The sequence below is a fragment of the Triturus cristatus genome, chromosome 2_1 (assembly GCF_964204655.1).
Source record: "Triturus cristatus chromosome 2_1, aTriCri1.1, whole genome shotgun sequence".
Taxonomy (NCBI): Eukaryota; Metazoa; Chordata; class Amphibia; order Caudata; family Salamandridae; genus Triturus; species Triturus cristatus.
The window spans coordinates 878,204,738-878,226,204 of record NC_140581.1 but is presented as its reverse complement, the minus strand read 5'-3'; the positions used below and the strand labels follow the sequence as shown (position 1 = coordinate 878,226,204).

Sequence of the window (21,467 nt, the reverse complement as noted above, 5' to 3'; positions counted from 1 at the left end):
GTGGTCTACTCGAAGTGCTTCGGCACTCCGTCAATGGCCGTGCTGCCCTCCGTCATTAAACATGTTCAAGATCGGCACGGACCGGAGGTGGCTGTAGAGTTGGGAATGAGGCTTGTCGGAGTATTCGACGTCGCTGCCCCCATCTCCCTTGGTAATCTCAAGGGAGATGCGGTGCAATTCCAAGTGGCAAATGGCTTAGCCCGCGGCGCTGAACTCGATAAGCCCAAAGATTTACCTAAACTTATTGCGGAAGCTTATAAAACTATTGGCCGTAGTAGTTTGGGAGTAAAACCAACTGTAATCATTCCTGACTTGATACAACAAACTAAGGTGAGTTCGTCTAGTAAAGACGATCGTCTAGCTTTTCCTAAAGAAAGTTGGAGAGCAAAGAAACAGGGAAAGCAGCAACAGAAACAGGGGTCTCGTCCTGCGTCTCCCGTACAGCAGACTAGCGAACGCACTTATGATTTGCGTGATTGTACTAGTATTAAGTCGCCTGATAGATTTCAGGTTACTGAACAATGCTCTCCTCGTTCTTCACAGGAAACATCGGCCTCACAGTCTGGTGGAGGAGACCGTGGCAAAGGTCGGGGTGCACAACAAGGTCGTGACCAACCCCGTCAGGCTGACAGTAAAAGCAGGCAAGAAGAGTTTGCACGTCAATGTCCCCCGTTTCAGAAGAAGAAAGTTGCTGCACTGACAGCGAGGTATGCCACAGATAGTGAGAACGCAGCTTCGGAACCTGACATAGGCCCTAACGCTGCTGGACAGCGCGGCGGAGGTTACAGTAGTGCGGCAAGCACTGCGTCCATATATGGAGGCGACAGCAACTAATACGTTTATCACCTTAGAAACTGCTGACACTAGAGTGGCTCCCCCTGACAGACTATATAACATAGTCCTCCTAATTGAAGGTGACATACGACGTACAATTCAAGGGATTTTTTGGGATAATCTGACCTCTTCTTATGACATCCTCCTAGCCGAGGCAGACTGGCCCCCGGCTTTCATTTTAGATGCTCCTAGAGGGGAGGAGTTAATCCTCCCGTCTTTTGCGCACACAGTGCCAAAGGACCAAGCTAAAAAGTTCGCTGAGGAGTGGGCTCTGGTGCTAGCACCGGCTTTGTATCGTACTCAGGTGGGCTGGGATAAATTGTCCCCTAGGCATGAGATTCCATTGCGGTCTATGCCCCAGCCACAACCCCAATATCCCATGCGTCGCGAAGCTAGACCTCACGTCGCGGCGATCCTTGAACAATTGGAATATCAAGGTGTTATTGAAACATGCGTGTCACCAATGAATAATCCTTTATTCACTGTGACGAAGCCTGATGGGTCGTACCGCCTAGTTTTGGATTACCGGCATTTAAATTCTCATTGCCGGACATGCGCGGTACAAAATACTCACAGTTCGGCTCTCGTCGATAGTCTCGTGCGAAAAAGGTTTAAAACCACACTTGACATTTCCAATGGCTTTTACAGCCATAACCTGTCCTCTATTAGCAGTCAGTGGACAGCATTTACTTCTGGCGGCAAACAAAAACAGTTTACAAGAATAGCCATGGGCTATAAAAACAGCCCTGGCGTCTTTGCCGCACATGTAGCCTCTCTTTTAGAGAGCATAGATCCAGATGCATACTCGTATGTTGACGATATCTATCTCACAGACGACGAGTTGTGGCCACATCTGTGTCGCATTGATCGCATTATAGTCATGTTCGCAGACTTCGGATACAAATTCAATTTTGCGAAGTCTCACATTGCAGAGTATACAGTGTTGTTCTTGGGCTACGAACTCAACAATGAGGGTCGAGGATTGGCTCCGCACTTCCTGGAGAAGTGTGCATGCCTGCGTGCTCCTACAACACTGAAAAAATTACAGTCTTTGCTGGGCATTCTGAATTTTGGTTTTACGTACATTCCTGATTATGCCCAGCGTATCAAGCCGCTTTATGCCTTGGTACAACCTACTTTTTCCAAATCATGCTGGCTGCCGGAGCATTCAGCTATTTTGCAATTACTGCAAGCTGATCTTCTTGCTTCAAAATTCTTACTGGCGCGTGATAACTGCACTAACCTGGTAATAAGAATTGTGCCAGGCGCAGTGGGTTTCACGTACTTAACGTTCAATGAGGGCGATACCGTACCCATGGCCTACAAATCACACCTGTACACTTCGGCTGAAATGCGTTTTTCCTCTGTCGAGAAAGTTCTTACGGCGGTACAGATGGCGATTCTCAAAGAACGAGCGCTGTCGCAAGGAAAACGCATGTTGGTTGTCACACCATATCCTGCCCTTGAGACAGTGACCAAAGCGAGTATACCAAATTCTAAAGCTTTGCATCCTCGGTGGATACAATGGGCCACTTCCTTGACATCGCCCGATGTCACCTATATCGTTGACGCCTCATTACAGACTCAGGAGTACTTGCAGTATGAATTTGTTCATCCGGCTCCTCTGTCTTTGCGCCCGCTCGAAGATTACCATTGTGTCATTTACACTGATGGTTCTGCGCAACCGGCGACTGGATCGAAGCATGCCTATTCAGCGGCCTGCGCAATTGTGGTGGGTACTTTCGTAAATGGTGAATTCCAATCTGATGTCGTGCATACGCAGTCATTGGGTGATTGTACCGCACAGTTGGCAGAGCTCCGTGCTCTGGTGCTTGCACTGGAGTTTGCTGATCCTCGGGTCACTACTCTTATAGTAAGTGACTCGTTTTATTGTGTTCAATCTACATTTTTGGTCTCAAAATGAATACCGTGATTCCAAAGGTAGCACAATTAAGCATAAAATGCTTTGGGTTCGGGTGGCAGAACTTAAAGAACATCTGCCTCTCGTGAATGTTATTCACACTCTCGGTTACCAACGAGTTGGTGTCCACGCTGTTGGCACCAGCTTAGCTGACGAAGCAGCGAAAACAGCAGTGGCAACATATCTAGTAGCAGCAGTTACAAGATCCAAAAGTAAGATTGATGATGACATTTTGGCAGCTATTGCTGCTACAGAAACGGGAAGTAATTACCCGAGAGGTTTCCCTTCTCGTTACCATTATCACTTAAGTCCTGATAAAGTCCCATTGGTGAGGATTAACGACGTTGGTGACAGATTGATTCCCAACGCAGACTGCAGACCATCGTTGATAACAGCAGCTCACGAAGGCCTGGCCTCTGCCCACGCCGGCATTGCAGCTACTGTTTCACTGTTACAACAACGTTACTGGTGGTGCGTTTTATATAAACAAGCTTGCGCTTATGTTCTTGATTGTGACATTTGCCAGCAGATTAAACCTTCAACTGCTGCGTGCCCACCACAAACTCAGTTGTACATATCTAATAAACCACTAGGGTGTGTTTATTTAGATCACTGTGGTCCTTTCACCTCTGATACTGCGTACAAGTACATCTTGGTTGCAGTGGATTCATGCACACGTTTTCTGTGGGTATGGCCACAAAGGAGTGCTGATGCCCGTACTGTCATCAGGGATTTGCGTGCCTCTGTGGGAAGTTTTGCGTGTGGTACCTTTCATTCTGATCAGGGCCCTGCGTCGCCTCTAAGGCGTACAAATAAGCCATGAGAAATTTGGGGGTCCAAGTCAAATTTTCGTCTCCCTACCGACCTGAGGGTAATAGTGTGGTGGAGCGAATGAACCGTCACTTAAAGCAATCTTTGACAGCTAGGGTTTTAGGCACTGGCCGGAACTGGCTAGCCCATCTGTATAACGTCCAACGTGCACTTAATAATCTCCCTAGAAGGTCTCTGGGTTGGCGGACCCCATACATGATGCTCTTTGGCATACGAATGTTTGTCCCGGACCTTGATGGTCTAGACATGGCAGCGTCAGCCGCACCCGTTGACGTAGATGATCACTGTGCTGTATTGCAGACTCTACAAGAAGCCAAAGACAGTCTAACGAAGGAACACGTGCCCTCCACATCTGATGCTGCGCTTCAGATTCCGGTAGTCGGCTGGCTACCTCGAGTTGGTGATCTGGTCCGTGAGAAGGTGGAGAACAAGAAGGAGTTTGGCCCCTCTTATCGTGCACCGGTTCCAGTGCTTGGCGTGCAGGGTACACGAACAGTCATTTTACCTCCACTTCCTGGTCGCAAGGATAACAGGTACATCTCTATTGACAATGTCAAGCTACAGCGAGTGGCCGATTCTTCTTAGTATGACTCCAGCGGTTTCTTGCCCTGCGATGCTGAGAAACTCTGTTTTGGCTCCAGCTTCTACCACCTTGTCTGATGTTGCCATCGAGATGCATACAGTTACTGGTCCTTTGTTGCCACCAACAGCTGGTGGTTTACCTGAAGATACTGAGTATGCTTATCCTGCAGATGTACCGTTGCCTGTTTTACAATCCACCGCAGTTACCCAGTCACGCTTCTCCTTTGACACTAACTCAATGACTTCCAATGCCCCATCAAAAGTTTCGATTTTTGCTGTCTGGTTTAAAAAAAAAAATGTAATTCCCCCTTGGACTTAAATTTGGCTGGTGCTCGTATGTATTTTTTTGTTAATGTCCATTGGATTTGTGGTGGTATTTTTTCGTCTTGTGAATGGACACTACCTAACAGAAAGAGCTACAATTAGACTAATTGATGGAACTTTGGCCCCCCACTCCTCATCACATATCATGAAAAGGGACCAGACTTTTGTGAATATTACTGCCTGGCCTGTGTTGGATGGGATTGCGTGGGATGCTGTTAACTTTCAAATTCATGGTCCCACTGAAGTAATCAATGTGCCAAATGTATGTTGTGTTTCTATGGGTGATGTAGTTAAGCAAAGCATCCGCTCAGATGATTGGGATGTTCAAGCCATAGAAGCACTATTTTCTGATTTGAAATATTATGCTGCGTTTGATGCTGAGGATTTGTATTTAGATACTGCTAATTATGATGAGCAGTTTTGCTTTGAACATTATGGCAATCATTTCCTTCATAAAGCCAATACGTTTAGAAATCTTGTAAATTACACGCAATGGGAACACTGTCCAGCGCCGAGGCTGGGCAGCTCCACCACGTTGGTGAACAAATTCACATATTTTTCTGATTTCAGTGTTTCAAATCCTGCCTCCTTTTACTTTAAAGTGGCAGCTCAGTCTGCTTCGAAAGTTAGGCTGACACACACGAAATTGTTATATTCCAAATCCTTTATGGATGATTTGGCAATCAGAGGTTATGATCTGTGGAAAGCAACTATTGATCTTAAATCGGTTTGGGGTTCTAAACCGTGGCAGGTACAAGGAACAGAAGCTTTGCATCGTGCCTGCCTCATCCCGAACCACATGTTGTTTTTGAATTCGTCAATTTTTCAGACCACCTGTTTTGGATTGGCTACTTCTAAAAAATGTAATTCTCCCTCTACTCCGGATCTGGGCGCTTATCCTATTTGAGATAATCATAGAGATATGTCCCTTGATGCGTTGCAGTCATATGTTTCTAACACATCCTTCAATATTTCCAAATTAAACCCGGAAGGATGGTTAATATGGCAAACAAGCTCAGATTCCTGTCAACATCATTTTCTGGATTTAAATCCGGGGTATACGCAGGTTCGTGTGGACCCCCGTTTTGAATCATCTCATACTGTAACTACCTACTCTGTAGGGAAGTTATGCCAATCTTGGCTGCAACATTGCACCTTAGCATCTGTTATGACAAAATAGATTTGAATGATTTTGTTCAGGGTCCTGCGGGTGGCAGGTCCAAAAGATGGGTATATGCTGTTTATAACGAAGTTTGGAAGCTATCGCAAATTGAAGCAGCATCCAGATTACGGGCTATTGATCAAGCCAATATGGAGAAAGTATTGGCTGTTATAGATAATAGCATTAACACCCTTTCTTCCAGAATTTACACGTTAGATAATATCGTTTCATCTGTTGTTGACATTGTGCAGGATGATGTGTCTGTTTTATATTATGGTCAAAATCAATTGCGTTCTATAATGCAATTTACATGGACATTGCAAACGATAAAGGCTGGGAAAGTCCCTTGGGACTACATGAATACTTCATCTTTGTTCCTTCCTTTTAATTTAACTGCAAAACAACAGTTCATGTCCATGAAAGATGCAGCATACTCATTACTGCACATTGAAAAGTTAGAACCTTTGCCTTTCTCTGTAGCCGAATGAAACTCCGCTGTGTGGCTTATCCACGCGTTAATCACATTACCATGTCCCCTGTTTAAGTTCAGTTCCTGCATGAAACACTATGCGCTAGGCAGATATGAACAACTAGGTACTGCCTTCCTGCATGAAGTTTGGTCACTCCCATTCACATGCAGGTGCGTGAGAGACGGTAAGGAGGTCTACTTAAAAGGTGAAGAGTGCTCTTCCACTCAAGATCACTCTGTGGTGTGTCGGTACATTCAATTGCATGGTGCATGCAATGTGCACGCTCCTAATTTAGCTTGCGTCCTGAAAGGGATTCCAGTGCCAGCCATTACACCGTCATTTACGCTGCTGGCTAACGGTAGTTATTTGCTATTAAATAATGAAGCTTGCTGTGGGATGTTAGTGGGAATTCCCTACATAGTGACTGTATCACAGAGAGTAGTCTGCTGTAACAACATCCTTTTCCCACCCCCGCATGGGTGGCTCGATGTATCCATCTGGCCTTTCATTCCAACCTTGAAAGCAGAGTTCAACAAGATGAGCAGAATAAGGGTTCTATTGTCTCAAAAAGAAGTCGCGTTGACTTCGTCCCGGGAAACATTTGTCCTTCACGTAGCAAACACGCGCACCGAGGTGCAAGCGCTTTTGAATACTGATCTCCCACTTCATTTTGGTGCCCTGATTCAGACTATCTTTAATGCCTCGTCAACAAGTGGCGTGGCAAATTTTTTCAAAATTGTGGAATCCGGCCTCGTGACCACCTTCCAATCTATTTTTGGTGTGATCCCGGCATCTTTTCATTCTATTTTTTCCAGCGTCTTTGGAGGTCTCCCGTTGATTCTCGCCCTCGTGGCTGGGGTGCTGTTGTTGGTCTGCTTACTACGCAATGGCTGCACAATTTGTGTCACACGACAGCCTGTCCCGGCTGCTCCATCTTTGTAACCGGATGCTTGAATACTATGGAACACTACTACTGGCAACCTTGAGCTTAGCCTAGGGATTGACCTTCCGGTTTCCCTACTTTACATGCGTACAACCTGTCTTTCATTGCCTAGAGTGTCCGTTCCAATGGGCTCTGGATTTGTGCTTGTCAAACTCAGTGTCTCCCGCCCCGGATTATGATCGACTAATGAGCCCCTTAGTGGCTCATGAGTTGGACTGTTCTGGTGTCAGGGTTATGGCCTGTGGAGCAGCACATGGAGTCCTAGGGAATTGGGACATCGGTACGGCTGCAGATGACTTCCTGGCAAGAAGTTATCTTGAAGAACACGCCAGTTGTCCTCTGATGGTACTAGAGGCTCCAGTTGTCGAAGAACATGTGTTCATTCCCCTTGCTGAACTGGATGGCAGATCATTTTGCAGGACGTTCCAATAATTTCCTCTTGGAAGCTGTTGCTACTTACTGTGCTTATACGTTGATGGATTAACTTGGATGTCGTCTAACATTCCTTTGCACAAACTTTTGCCTTTTCATTCGACATCCATCGATATTTTATTTTTTTTCCCCACTTTTTATGTTTTTTTTTCTTTCTCTTCGAACCTTCACTGCCTTTATATGGATTTCCAATTTGTGCTCTTAGTTCCGTTCTATCGAACTTGAACTCTGCGTTCCTTAATTGTACCCCGATTAGTTAGTGGTCCGATCAAGGGGGGGTGTAGTGAGGGCTGCAATTTATATACGTACATTGCTAAGTTAGCAGAACCGCGTTAGATGTTAGAAAGCCATCTTGCCACTTTTGCTGCTTTTGCACACGACACTGCAGTTACATGTTATTATTTGAGAAATGCTAGCTCGCCTTTTCGTCCCATGAGATTTGTTGCCAATATCCACTTTGAGCCAAGGAATTGTTTTTCTATATGTTGCCCATTTGGGCATTTTAGTTGTGACACTTCTTTTATGAAGGTATGGAGTTAAAGTTTTATGGAGCTAGACTACTAACCTGGTCAGTGTGACTGCTCTCCCTGCATGCAGCTCCACCACTAAATGCTGCCCCCTGAGCTCTCTGCTTTGCTGACCAATGCTGGGTGTTCGAGGCCCTCCTCCACCCACAGGCTCCTGCCTGCGCCTCATACCTGGTGGTGCAATGGGAGAGCACTCTGCTTGTCTGCTGATCTACCTCTCTTGACTTTTCTGTGCCCTCTTTTCTCTCTTTTTCTCTTTCTCTCTGCTCACTCTGTGCTCTTTTCTCTCTATTTTCCCCTCTCTTCTTATCTCCCCTCTCTGCTTGCTCCACGCTGCTGCTTTCCTTGCAGCCTCTCCCCCTCCAGTGTGTCCTTTCTCGCTCCCACCTCCCAGCTGACAGCCCTGCCCCTAACTCCTACTCAATGGCAGCAAATGCATGGGAAGAAGAGCTAAACCACTCACCTGGTCAGTGTGACTTCTCTCCCCCGCACAGCTCCACCACTAAGTGCTGCCCCCTGAGCTCTTCGCTTTGCCTACCACTGCTGGGTGTTCAAGGCCCTCTTCCGCCTGCAAGCTTCTGCCTGCGCCTCATCCCCAGTGGTCCAGTGGGAGAGTCTGCTCTTCAGCTGGTCTGCCTCTCTTGGATTTTCTGTTTACTCTTTTCACTCTTTTACACTTTGCTCACTCTGTGCTCTTTTCGCTCTTTTTTCCCTCTTTTCTATCTTCTCTCTCAACTTGCTCCATGCTGCTGCTTCCCCTGTGGCTCCTCCAGGATATCCTTCCCCACTCCCACCTCACAGCCCTCTCCCGACCTGTACATAATGGCGGCCGGTAGGTAGTCGTGCTGCTGCCGTGCCGAAGGTGCGCCAAAGCAAGCCTGTCTGCGCCCATCCATGACCCGACTGCGACCAGTGGAAGGGACCCTGGTCCTCCGACCCACCTCCACTACGACTCCAGCACCCTCCATGCTCTCAACCCTGGACCCCGCAATAACTGCCAGCTTTCGATGCCGAGCAACACCCAAGGCTCAATCTCCTGATGACACTGCCGCTGCACCTTCACCCACCGCCAGACCCCAGCAGCAGCACCCAGTATACCAGACATCACAGCTCCCAAACCACTCAACTGCATCTTCCTCAACGTTTGCTACCTACACAAGCACACTAAAGAATTATTGAACCTCCTCAACACCCACGCACCAGATGTCTTCCTCACAGAAATCTGGACCAATGCCAAATCCATGCCCGCATCGCCACCATCATTCCTGACTGATACAAGATCCTACTGAAAGACTGCTCCACCCACCCAGGAGGAGACATCGCCATCATCCACAAAAGCACCCTGTGCATGACAACCACCGGTCCGGACGACACTACGATCCTCATGGAGTACCTCCACTTCCAGATCCAGACCAACCCTAAACGACTCTTCTCTGAACCCTCATTTACAGGCTACCCAGCCCCATGCTCCTTTCACCGACACCATCTCCAACTTCATCGCACCCCACGCCCTCACTTCCACTGACTTCATTCTACTCTGAGACCCAAACTTCCTCCTGGACAACCACGGCGACCCTGAACACAACCACCTTCCTAGGGAACCTCGCCAACATAGGACTGGAGCAACTGGTGACAGTCCCACACACACAGTGGGGCACACACTCAACCCCATATTCACAGAAGGAAACAGCATTGCCTACAGCCACACCATGGAACTCTTCTGGACAGACCACCATTGCATACACTTCTCCTTCAGAAAACCCACCGTACACAAGCACGCTCACCGCCTCTCCCACAGAAGCTGGAACAAAGTCACTGAAGAACAGCTCACCTCCGCCCTCATGGACACCCCACCAGCAAAGACAGCAGACGCTAAAACTGCTGTACGCAACTTCCACCCCTGGATCACGAACTGCGCCAACACACTCGCCCCCTCAAGAAAGCTACAGGACAACACATCAAGAAAGCAAGCTTGTTCACCCCTGCACTCCAAGAATCCAAGCGCTGCTGCAGATGATTTGAAAAAACATAGAGGAACCCCAGATCCCCAGAAACACGCACCGCCTACAGAGCAGCCACCACAGCACACCACCAACTCATCAAATCCACAAAGAAGATGCTACTCCAAGACAGAATCTTCACCAACGTCCACAACACCAAAGAACTCTTCCCCATCAAGGAATCCGCCAAACCCAACAGTGAAACAAAAGACGTCACACCCTCCCAAGACCTCTGCAACAGACTCAGTACCTTTTTTCACCTTCAGATTAAGATGATCTACGACAACTTCAACATCCAAGACATCCGCACTGATCCAGATCCCACACCCAGCAACCCCATCCGACAGACCCTGCTCACCTGGATCCCGCTCATGACAGAAGACATGCTAATGACAACCCCACATCTTCCACAGAGCCGCCATTGCACCCGAACTACACCGGATGATCAACTGCTACCTCATAACCGCCACATTCCCTGATGACAAGAAACACGCCGAAGTCAACCCTATCCTGAAGAAACCCTCCACAGACCAGACAGACTTCAAGAAGTTCAGGCCCATCTCCCTGCTTCCGTTCGTAGCCAAGGTCATCAAAAAGGCCATCAAAACCCAGCTCGCAAATTTCACCGAAGCCAAAAATGTTCTGGACATCTCCCAATCTGGATTCCGCACAACAACAGCACTGAGACGGCCCTGCTCGATGCCCTCCTTTTTGGAAAAGAGGCAGGGGCAGAGGAAGAGGCAGGCGAAAAAAGGAGCAAAAACAAGTGCAATGGTCGGAGGAACAAAGCAGGACAAGGAGACAAACCAAGAAAAATTAGTGGGTAACCTGTCTAACAGGACCCTAACACCAACAGAAGAATCAATCCTACAGAGAAGACTAGGTTTTGTCACCACTCCCAGAGAGGACCCGTTTAGACTCATTGGTGAATTACACGCCTTTTTCCCGGAAATTACGTCTGAGATCCTTTTTCCAGATGCTGGACATGAACAAGACGGACACAATTACGACAGACACAGGGCTACATACCCCATCAAAATTCATGCTTACCGCAGCAAACACTTCAATGACTAGCACTGAGATACTGACCTATGAAAAGACCTACTACGAGACATAAACAGATTACAACCGAAATTTTTTTATAACAACCTACCTAAAAGAGAAAGGAAAGCCCTTCAAGACCGCAACAGTGATCAGACGATTACAATAAAATCAGGAGACAAAGGTGGAGCAATCGTCATTCTCAACACTGATGACTACAACAATCAATGCCACCAACAACTGGCAGACAACAGATACTATCACAAAATAGACACAGATTCCCTCACGAGAAGAATCACCATCTCAGTAACTGAAGCAGAAACGAATGGATGAATTAGCAAGAATGAAGTAGATATCCTAGTGAACTCCAAACCTACGAACCCATACTTCTAAATCTTGCCAAAAATCCACAAAAACATCATGCCCCCACCTGGAATAGTGTCTGGAATTAACTCTATCCTTGAACCACTCAGCCAATACTGTGACCACTTCCTACGACCATTAGTACAAGCAACACCGTCTTACCTCAAAGACACAAAAGAAACCATCAACCTAATTGAGCATAGAAGAGGCCCGGAGGAAATCACCCTGCTAGTAACCCTCGACGTGGAAGTGTTATATACCAACATCCCACAAGAAGCTACACTGAGAGTAGTTGAAGAAAATCTAAGGAACCATGACTTGCCACACCGCAACCAGTAAATTTTATCCTGGAATGTGCAGAACTAGCCCTAAAGAATAACTTCTTTATGTTGCAAGATCAACACTACCAACAAAACCACGGAGCTTGTATGGGCAGCACTTTTGCGCCGAGCTTAGCATGCCAATAAATGGCCCATTTTGAGGCAGACTACATCCTACCAGCTTCCAACCCCTTCAAACCAGAATTAAAAGAGTGGAAACGTTATATAGACGACATACTCATGTTATGGACAGGCACAAAAGAAGGCTGCACGGAATTCCACACCTGGATTAACAAACAGGATCCTTTCCTAAAATTAACATTGACCGCCTCAAGTGACGAGATCCCTTTTCTGGACCTATTAATCATCCTACAAGATGGAAAACTTTTCACCAAAACATACAAAAAACCTACAGACCGAAACAGTTTACTAACCTACGACAGCCATCATAAAAAAGCCTTAAGACAGAATCTTCCATTTGAACAATTTCTGAGGCTCAGAAGAAACTGCAGCAATACCACGGACTACAGAACTAGGCAACAACCTGTAACAGAGGCACTACCTGCAGAGAATCATAAAGAATGCGCAGAAATGCGCACGCAACAATCACCGGGAAGCATTACTAGAAACTCTTGAAAAACCAAAGGATGAGACTATTATATGTGTGACAACCTACACACCACAATCAAATCACGTAAAGAAAATCCTACTAAAACATTAAACATCCTGCACGTAGGATGGATGCAACTGGAGCGCCCAAGATTCGCCTTCAGACATACACAGAATATTAAAAACATGGCCGTGCACACAAGGCCACAGGGTAAACAACTGGACAATCAAAGCACACTGGAGGACCTCCCAAAATATTTACCCCCTAACAACACATACCACAACTCTACAACTAAGCAACCAGGAGTGGACACAGAAGAAACATACAAACTGTAATACTAAAAACTGTGTGTACATGGTAAAATGTAATTGCAACCTTCTCCATATAGGAATGATAACCAGAGCCGTGAGGACGAAAGTGAACAAACACAGAAGTAATATACGGTGCAAGAAAAACACCACTAAAATGAGCAGACACTACATCGAAACAGGACATACACCAGATCAAATTACCTGGACTGTCATAGAGTCCAATCCTTCATGGTCTAGTAGGACACTATTTCAAAAAGAACAACGATGGGTCTACCGCCTACGGACAAATACCCATGGTCTAAACGACGAAATACCATGGATTGAGGTAGTGTAGCCTAATGACCACCTCACCATCAACCTCTTCTCATCCCAATTCTGAAAACAAAGTTACCATAATGATGTGTAAACTATAGAGACACACAAAACACACATATGTCATTTTTTTCAGAATACAGGCCACCTCAGACACTCCGTTTGAGGACAAAACCATGTATGTTGGATATTAGTAATGGGGCTTGACTATTGACATATAGTGAAAAATAACATATCACGATACCACTCAAAGATGGTGCCCATGGTCAAATAATCAACCTACCAACTACACCACTCAAAGATGGTGCCTGTGCCCTGTACACCTATCTGCATAGATCTACTAGTACATTTGTACTACCTGCACCATTAACCATCACACTTAGAAAAATAAAGAATTCATTATAGGACACTCGCTGGTAATAATAGCTTGATAACAAAAAGTATCAAGAACTATGCCTACTCAAACGCCCTATTACAAGATGGTGCCCACGTATCACGAAACACACTCTCCCATTAACATGTAATTAACTCACTGATTGACAACACACCTCCGCTATATAAGGGATAGGGGCCAACCTTCCCTTTACCGGCGGAGACAGGGAAAGGCACGCAGGTGGGTCAGCCCTGCTACTATGGGAGAACCGTGAGTAAAATAGAAAGGGAAAACCCTTTTAGTATGTGAGGCAATATCTCTCTGGCGTTATAAGCACCTAGCCTTTAAACAATTGTTTCTTAAAAACAAAGCCTCATTAATACATGTACTGTCTTTTTTGTGTCAAACCTGCTAAAATGCGAGTAAGGTCTGGTTTTATGCATAGTTCACTGACCTACTTAGAACCTTTTTGACCTAATAAGTGGGGCACTATGAAGCTGCATACATCTACGCAGAGCACTGTGCCGTTCCCCACAGGCCTCCAAAACCATTAAATCATAATGAAACGTGACAACGCTGTGCACTGTCAACTCCCCCTAACTGTACAGGGCAAATCCCTCCAGCATGCGGGGATCGTTCCTGGACTCTGTATAACAGCTATTAAGTTTTTCTTAGTCTTCAAAACGATGCGGTTTTGTTTCTCAATAACAAACTTTATTGACAACAACAGTAGGATACAATGAAACCTTTTAACACAATTTTCTTTGCCTTCTCACAGTTCCCAAGTGCCCTCACTGATCTCATGAGGTCCTGACTCTAATATTAAGGGGTGAGAAACATGATGTATTTTGTAAAAAACAAGACAAGTGTCTAGAGCTTTGCCATCAATGGTGGGGCCTACTTTGTGGTATTATCTACTTAGACAGCTATGGTTCATATACTTACCTTATGATTGAGCCTTTTTATAGTGTCACATCACCCTGGGTACTCTACCTAGGGGTACTGTATGAGCGACAGAGTAAACGTATGGATATAGAACTACACTGGCAAAATCTAATCATTGATCCTATACCTATTTATGTATGTCTGTCACTATGCTGAGAAAAATCATTTTAATTATTCACATCACTGTTATTATACATGCACTTATGCCAACCTATAGCGATAAATACTCACGCTAAGGGTAATGCGCACCAGGCCCTCCAATGGATGACCTGGACAATCTATCATGACAAGATATTAACCATACTATACTTTTGTCCTACACTTTCTCTCTTTCCAGAAAGGCTACTCCCTTCTACAAACTTGGTGGCACTGGTTAGTTCAGGCCGCCACTGATTCTAAATTAACCTTCCTGTGGTCCTGAAGAAGGGCTTTAGATCTCCTTCTGAGGCCACATACAGCGCAAAACATTTTGACCATTATATATGTCCATTAGGTACATATACCCAGCTACAGAAGGACATAATATCCCCTAGAGCGGCACTACACACTTTGTTTTAACAATGACAGAGGGATCACCCTAATAAATAGTACCCATTCTCCCTCCAATCATTTTTTAACACACCACTTTAGACTTCACTGCCACTTACACCCACGCACTCAAATGGCTTCTCATCAAAAGATCTCTGATAAAGAGATCCTTCGGGGGACCCGTAGGGCATTGCAGCGCTGGCCCAACAAGGAGCTAAGCCCAAATGATGAAGCATGACATCCTTCGGGTGTGTGAGGGCATTATGGTGAGGACACACTGTCCCCCACAGATGGAGTAGCACAAGAAAAAAGTGTATTCCTCTCTCATCCTCTGCAAGGAACAGTGACTCCCTTTGTGTACCTGATCCTAGACATCACCCGTCACAGCCACATCACCCAACACCTCCTCGATCTCCACTGACTCCCCATCGAAAAAAGAATAACCTTCAAGCTCCCCACCCACGCATACAAGGTCCTCCACAGCATCGGACCAGCATACCTCAACAACAGCTTCTCCTTCCATGCACTCAGGAGAAACCACCTATCAGCTGACCTCTCCCTGGCCACCATCCCACACATCTACAAGACCAGAACGGGAGGAAAGTCCTTCTCCTACCTCATATCCAAGGCCTGGAATGACCTCCCCCTCCAACTCTGGCAAGTGCCTACATTGCCCCAGTTCAAGAAGGACCTCAAGACCTGGCTCTTCAGAAGACCCCAACACTCCGTGGAGCTGCCTCCCCCCCACACCCCAGCGCCTTGAGACCCTCACGGGTGAGTAGTCACACTTCACAATTCCCTGATTGATTGATTGATTGAAGGTTATGGGCGTGGAAACTTAGATTGATACTGTATCTATGCTGATTAGTAGTGGATTCAAATTATTTTAAAATTTATATTTATAAATATACAATGTTTATATACATATATATGTATATGTCTGTGTTTGTGTGCTTAAATAGGTATATATTTATATATAGTACTAAATAATATTTAATTTCCGTTATTTTAAATGTATATATTAAAATATTTAACATTACTTTAACTCTATTGATATTACAAAAATCTTACTTTTTCTCTATTTGGGGACAATATTAGTGTCAGCGATATTTTTTCTGATAGTCTTGTACTTACCATTATAAGTATAGGAGCACGGTATTGTGGTAAACGATATTTTTAACTCTATATTTTTGTCAACAATATTGTTTACCACACTATTGTGTCAGTCGTCCAATTCCTAACTAAGAAATAATGTTTCTTGTGTGAACTTCAGTAAATATTAACACTCCGACTGAAGGGTCCACAGCCATTGATTAATGATTTGTGTGTAAGGAAGCTTTGGGTGCATTCTGTTGTGAAATATTCGCAGCTAAAGGTTTTTACATCACTGTTTCGAATTCTTGTCTAAAGTGAGATTTTTGCATGTACCGTTACAGGCATTATATCAATACTCATCAGCGTGTCACCAGTGATAGGCCTCAAATCTCATGCATGTCAAACACTACCTACTGTATATTTTTGTTGAATGCTCACAATTGTTATTATTGGTAAAACAGCTGTATGATTTGGTAGGTGAAAATTGTGCTCCACAATATGATTCAATACTTGTCAAAAACTTTAGAATAGATCCAACATATATGAATGCACACAGAAAACTGGATTGGATACAGGAGCATATCCACATTACTTAGGGCCATTACAATAAATGTTTAATTTTTTATATACCCAATCTCATATGTGCAGCTCCCCTAGCGCATTGGATATTGAAACAATAAAACATTATGAATCTGCCCACAATATTGTACTTTACATCTAATTCTATTGTTTAGAGAAGGATGTGAAGACAAATTATATGATTTGAGTTGAAAGTAGCATATACCCTGTTGAAGGATTCTACGCCGGTGGAGACCTAAATGGCGGAATTATTCCTATCAAAATGAGGTTAAGGCAGAACATTTCTACCACAGGATTTTCGACAAGTGGAGAAACCTTGAACTGATGACTTCCCATTGCCATCAAACTCTAAATCATGTCCCTTGGTTTTCATTTGTAAGGTAACTCTTGCACTTTGATGATATTTGTGAGAAGAATCATTTTCATTAGTGCATTTCTTCAATGGGCCAGGAGATATCAATTAACTATATTAAGCAGAAGCCGCCTCAGCATGGTGTTAGCTCTCCATTGTTTTTGCATGCTTTCACTTTCACCTATCCCATTCGACTTACTCTTCATCAAGAACACCCCAGTTAAAATGTTTTCAACAGTTTTTGTCAAATATAAAAGTATGGAAGAAAATAATTACCAAAAATAAATGAACTGTTTTGTAATCCCTGACCTTATACAGCATTTGTTTTCAAATTATTGGCCACATTACCTGATTAATGCCAATCTTTTCTTCATTCGCCAAGGTTTGTTCCTTATACAAGCAATTAATTTCTTCTTTTCTTCTACCTGCTCTTTTAGCCTGGCTATCTCGCCCTCTGACAAAGACTCATCAGAAGAGGATGAAGAGCTGGATGATGATGAGGATGAGCTAAAAGATAAAAGTTTATAAATGCCTAATAACATTTGTTCAAAAATTGATTTGATAAACTGTCTACACCACAGAGATTTTATTTCTGGCACAAAGTCTAGTTGCATATTAAAAAACATATCTTTGAATACTACTGACAATAATGTATTTAAGCATGATTAAAACTTTAAACTCCACATTTTAAGGCTGTAGCACAATTCCAGTAATGGTTAAAAAAGAAAACTTGTCTCTCACCATTACTCTTTCTGATTTTCGTTGAAGATAAGAGGCTCACACTGCCTACAGTTTTGCTTTATTTATATTTCCAAACATTAGCAATTTATTTGCAGACTGTTCTTAACAGAGTATTCGTGTAACAGAAATTCTAAATTATAGGCACTGCCATTTGCCACCTTCTTCTTGATTGCTGCTGTTCCAATACACATAATAATATCAGTGTGGGAGCACTGAGTGTAATGTCTTTGAAGTTTTGATTTTGAAATACTCATTACTATGTAATTTTAAATAATGCTGGTACTGGCTTGTGGTGGCTTTTATCACCTGGTTGGATTTTAATTCTGGTTTGTAATGCATTTTCATATTTGCACATTAGCTAGATGTTATAGGTAATTCTACCCTGCTGAGCATTCCTGTGTCCTTGGTCCATCATAGTTACTTTTGACCTATGCTGTTGAAGAAGATGCAGTAAATTCAAAGTAGGCTTAGTAGCCTAGTATGATGTGGAGTATATATTTTAGTTGCTCTAAATAATATTCAGCAAAGCTTTTTAGAGAACCTTGAACACTGTTTACAAGATAGCTTCAAAGGTGATTTCCCTTTCGATAGTCAGGGTCTGCAAAAATCAGTACGGGCCTGGTTTGGATGTCTGTCAGAAAGCCTTTGATCGCAGGTCTGAGGCTTTCCGGCCAACATCTATGGTTTAAACTCCGACCGCCATATTACAAAGACAGCGGTCAGTGTTTAAACTGGCCGAATAATCCTACTGGGTTCCATTGTGCTCAAGAAGCCCGACAGCCGGTCGGAAGGGCCTCATAATCCCTTACAGAGGACACTTTTGCCATCGGGATTATGATTGCAAAAACAAGAATGCAGAACAATGTCATACATTAACTCCAGTACAGAGATCTGGGCCTAAATCCATTGTTTTTTTGCTCACCATGCTGTTCCAGTTTGAACCCAGCCATATGCAAATCAGTCTTGACCCTGTGCCTCATTGGAACAGTCCAGCCCGAACTGCCAAGCCAGGTCCTCCCTGGACTGGAAACAAGCATCCTAGGACCGGTTTCGGGGTTTCACGCCTCTTCAGCCAGGGTAGCTTGATTCCAGTGGCATTGAGAGCAAGGGACCCACGTCTGGGCATACCCTTCCCACTCGGGGTGACAAATGCAAAAACAAGTTGATGGACAGAATGCAGAACAATGTCATTCATTCACCCCAGTACACAGATCTGGGCCTAAAACCATCGTTTTTTTGCTCACCATGCCGTTCCAGTTTGAGAATTACCATAGAAGCCCAGGTTCACACCAGAACCTGGCTTCTATGGGAATTCACAAGGGCATATTATCAAGCCCATTATCGCCACTTTAGCGGCAGTTTCCTGCCGCTAAAGCGACGATAATTATATCGCCATTCCTTGATAATATGCCCCCTAGTCTCTGGGTGAGAAAGGGAAGCTCTCTGAAAGAAGGAAGCTCTCCAATCTAAGGAAGCCACACTAATATAATTCTATCAAAACATCAATAGCAGCAAATCTTACATTCCCATATCCCATCAACCAACCAGTCTCCAGAAAACTCTGGGTGCAGGTACACTGCCTAGTTTCTCACACCTTCGCAATGAGCTATGGAAGTACGTCCTTGGTTTGTTACTTTTGATCAAATCTTGTAATTGAGGCAGTTCTTCCCACGAGTGGAGTTTTCTGCCATCTCCTCGCAACCCGGTGAGAACTTCACTATCAGTCGTCTAATACATTCCAAATGCCTATTCACTAGCTAATCAAAGGCTTATGGGAAATTGCAGCATTTGCATGTGGAAAAAGAAAAACATCTTGTACAAAACAGGCCTCTTATCCTTAATGTATAAAGTCAACGTTTAACATGGCATCTGTAGTTAGGCTAACTTCAGTAAATTCATATATTAATTCATGTGTGTGATTTCAATGCCTAAATATGATTACCTGCTACAACTTCTACATTATTTGTGCATGTGTTATTTAGCATTAAAATGAACATGGGCAAAGTAAATCAATCTCTATCTAGCTCACCTCTATCTATTTCTATATCTCTTCTCTCTGCCTACTTTACCTCTGTCTCTGTTTGCCCAGTGTCATCCTATAGGTTTTTGGGGTCCTCTGAAAAACATATTTCAACAGTTTTGGTGTGACATCCATTTCTTTAAGGTTGAGAACATATGGGCTACAGTCAGCTAAAAGTGGGCAATAAAATTCAAAGTTGCTATGAACAATGGGGCCACAAAATGTGTCTTGCCCGGGGTCCCAAAATCCTAAAGATGATACTGGATAAAACATTTTAAAAGCATTTTGTTAAAGATTTGTCATTCCTGATACGATTAGTGTCATCCATTTATTGCCTCTCAAAATACTATGCCAAAGCAAGCACCCACTTTATGGCAGAGACGAAGTAGTTGATTTTTAGGCAGATGGAAACTTCATTTAGTAACGTGGCAGGATTGATGAAAGGGCACTAAACTCTGGATTTTCTGAAAGAGAAACTAAAACATGCAACTACTTTAACAAATAAAGGAATGGTCCAGTTCTCATGAACTGGGCCTTTGATTCTAAAATTTTTAGCCTTAGAACTCAAGTGATTTGTCTCCTAGTTAGCATCAGAATCAGAATGGGCCTCAAATGTGTTATCAGGCACACAATGAAAGGATTCCTGCATTTACATTTACATAGCTTTTGGACAGCAATACGCCTTTGCTCCCTGACAATCACAAGTTCTCTATGATTATATTTAGCAGGCTTTTACAACAAGTAGCTGCTTTTCTACTTGTAAGAGGGGTATACCTAATGGTTTACTTGGACATCGTTAAGATAATTTCAAAAGAAAGGAATAGATAGATGGCCGTCATTTTTATCTGTTACTTCAGTTGCTGCATGATCTACATTACATCGTGATCAAGGATAATATAAATATGACATCCACGGAAAGCGAATTTTTCAGTGGTATAGTGTGTGCAGAGGAGTTGGTTCTCAGTCTTTCAGCACCAAACATGAAACAGAATAGAAATAATTTGAAATATTGTTGCAGAGGGATTTCAGGATGGACATGCTAATGCAAACAACCATCCACAAAAGGCTAATTCCATTGCTATTCACATAGTACACGTCTAAAGTCAGTACAATGAAATAGATTCCAAAAGGTGTAAATGTACTCTGTCTCCACTTTGGAGTAAGTTTAGCACCACACAAGCTTACTCCTACAGACAATAATGGATGTGTGAACGTAATATAACACCTCGTGGGAGATACTTTTAAATACATAAACCTATTTCTTACTTCTAATTTAAATACAAATAAGAGTGTCTACGTGTTAAAAATCAAATCGTTTACTTTTTTATAATTCACGTTTTCATGTTATTTTTATTAATATAAACCATATTTTAAAAGCATTCAAGCATTATAAATAGTATTTTCAAATCTGTAACAAAAAAGAATATTAATTCAAAATAAAAACAGTAACTAATTTGAAAAAACCTAAAACATAATGGGGCATTTATTTAAATAAATAGATTTTTTTTTTTTAAATATACATTTTAAATTAAATATTGTTTACGATATTTTTTTTAGAAATCCAGGATAAACTAATAAGTACTAACACACTTCAATTCACAATGATAAACACGGTCAACAAATGGTACCAGAGTAGACTTTTTTTTTAGAAAATAATGGAGGCAGGAAAATAAATTAACAGCCCATAGGAATTGATGCTGAACTAATTAATTTAAGTCTACATATAAATTAAATAGATGTATTTTAGTGATAACAGTAAGGATTAATTACTGAAGTTTTTTCGTTTTCTTATAAATTTAATATTACACATATTTTAAAAAGGACTCAAAAATTCAAATGAAAAATATCACT

At 43.3% G+C, this 21,467-nt stretch overlaps 1 protein-coding gene across 1 annotated transcript in view; it reads right to left on the bottom strand.

The window, feature by feature from the left end:
• Window positions 1–21,467, bottom strand: part of LOC146866022 (transmembrane channel-like protein 2-B) — a 704,484-nt gene that overhangs the window by 610,619 nt on the left and 72,398 nt on the right. Inside the window, exon 4 of the mRNA XM_085633032.1 lies at window positions 17,204–17,362. Within this exon, the coding sequence (XP_085489158.1) occupies window positions 17,204–17,362 (159 nt within the window). The remainder of the gene's footprint in view (window positions 1–17,203; window positions 17,363–21,467) is intronic.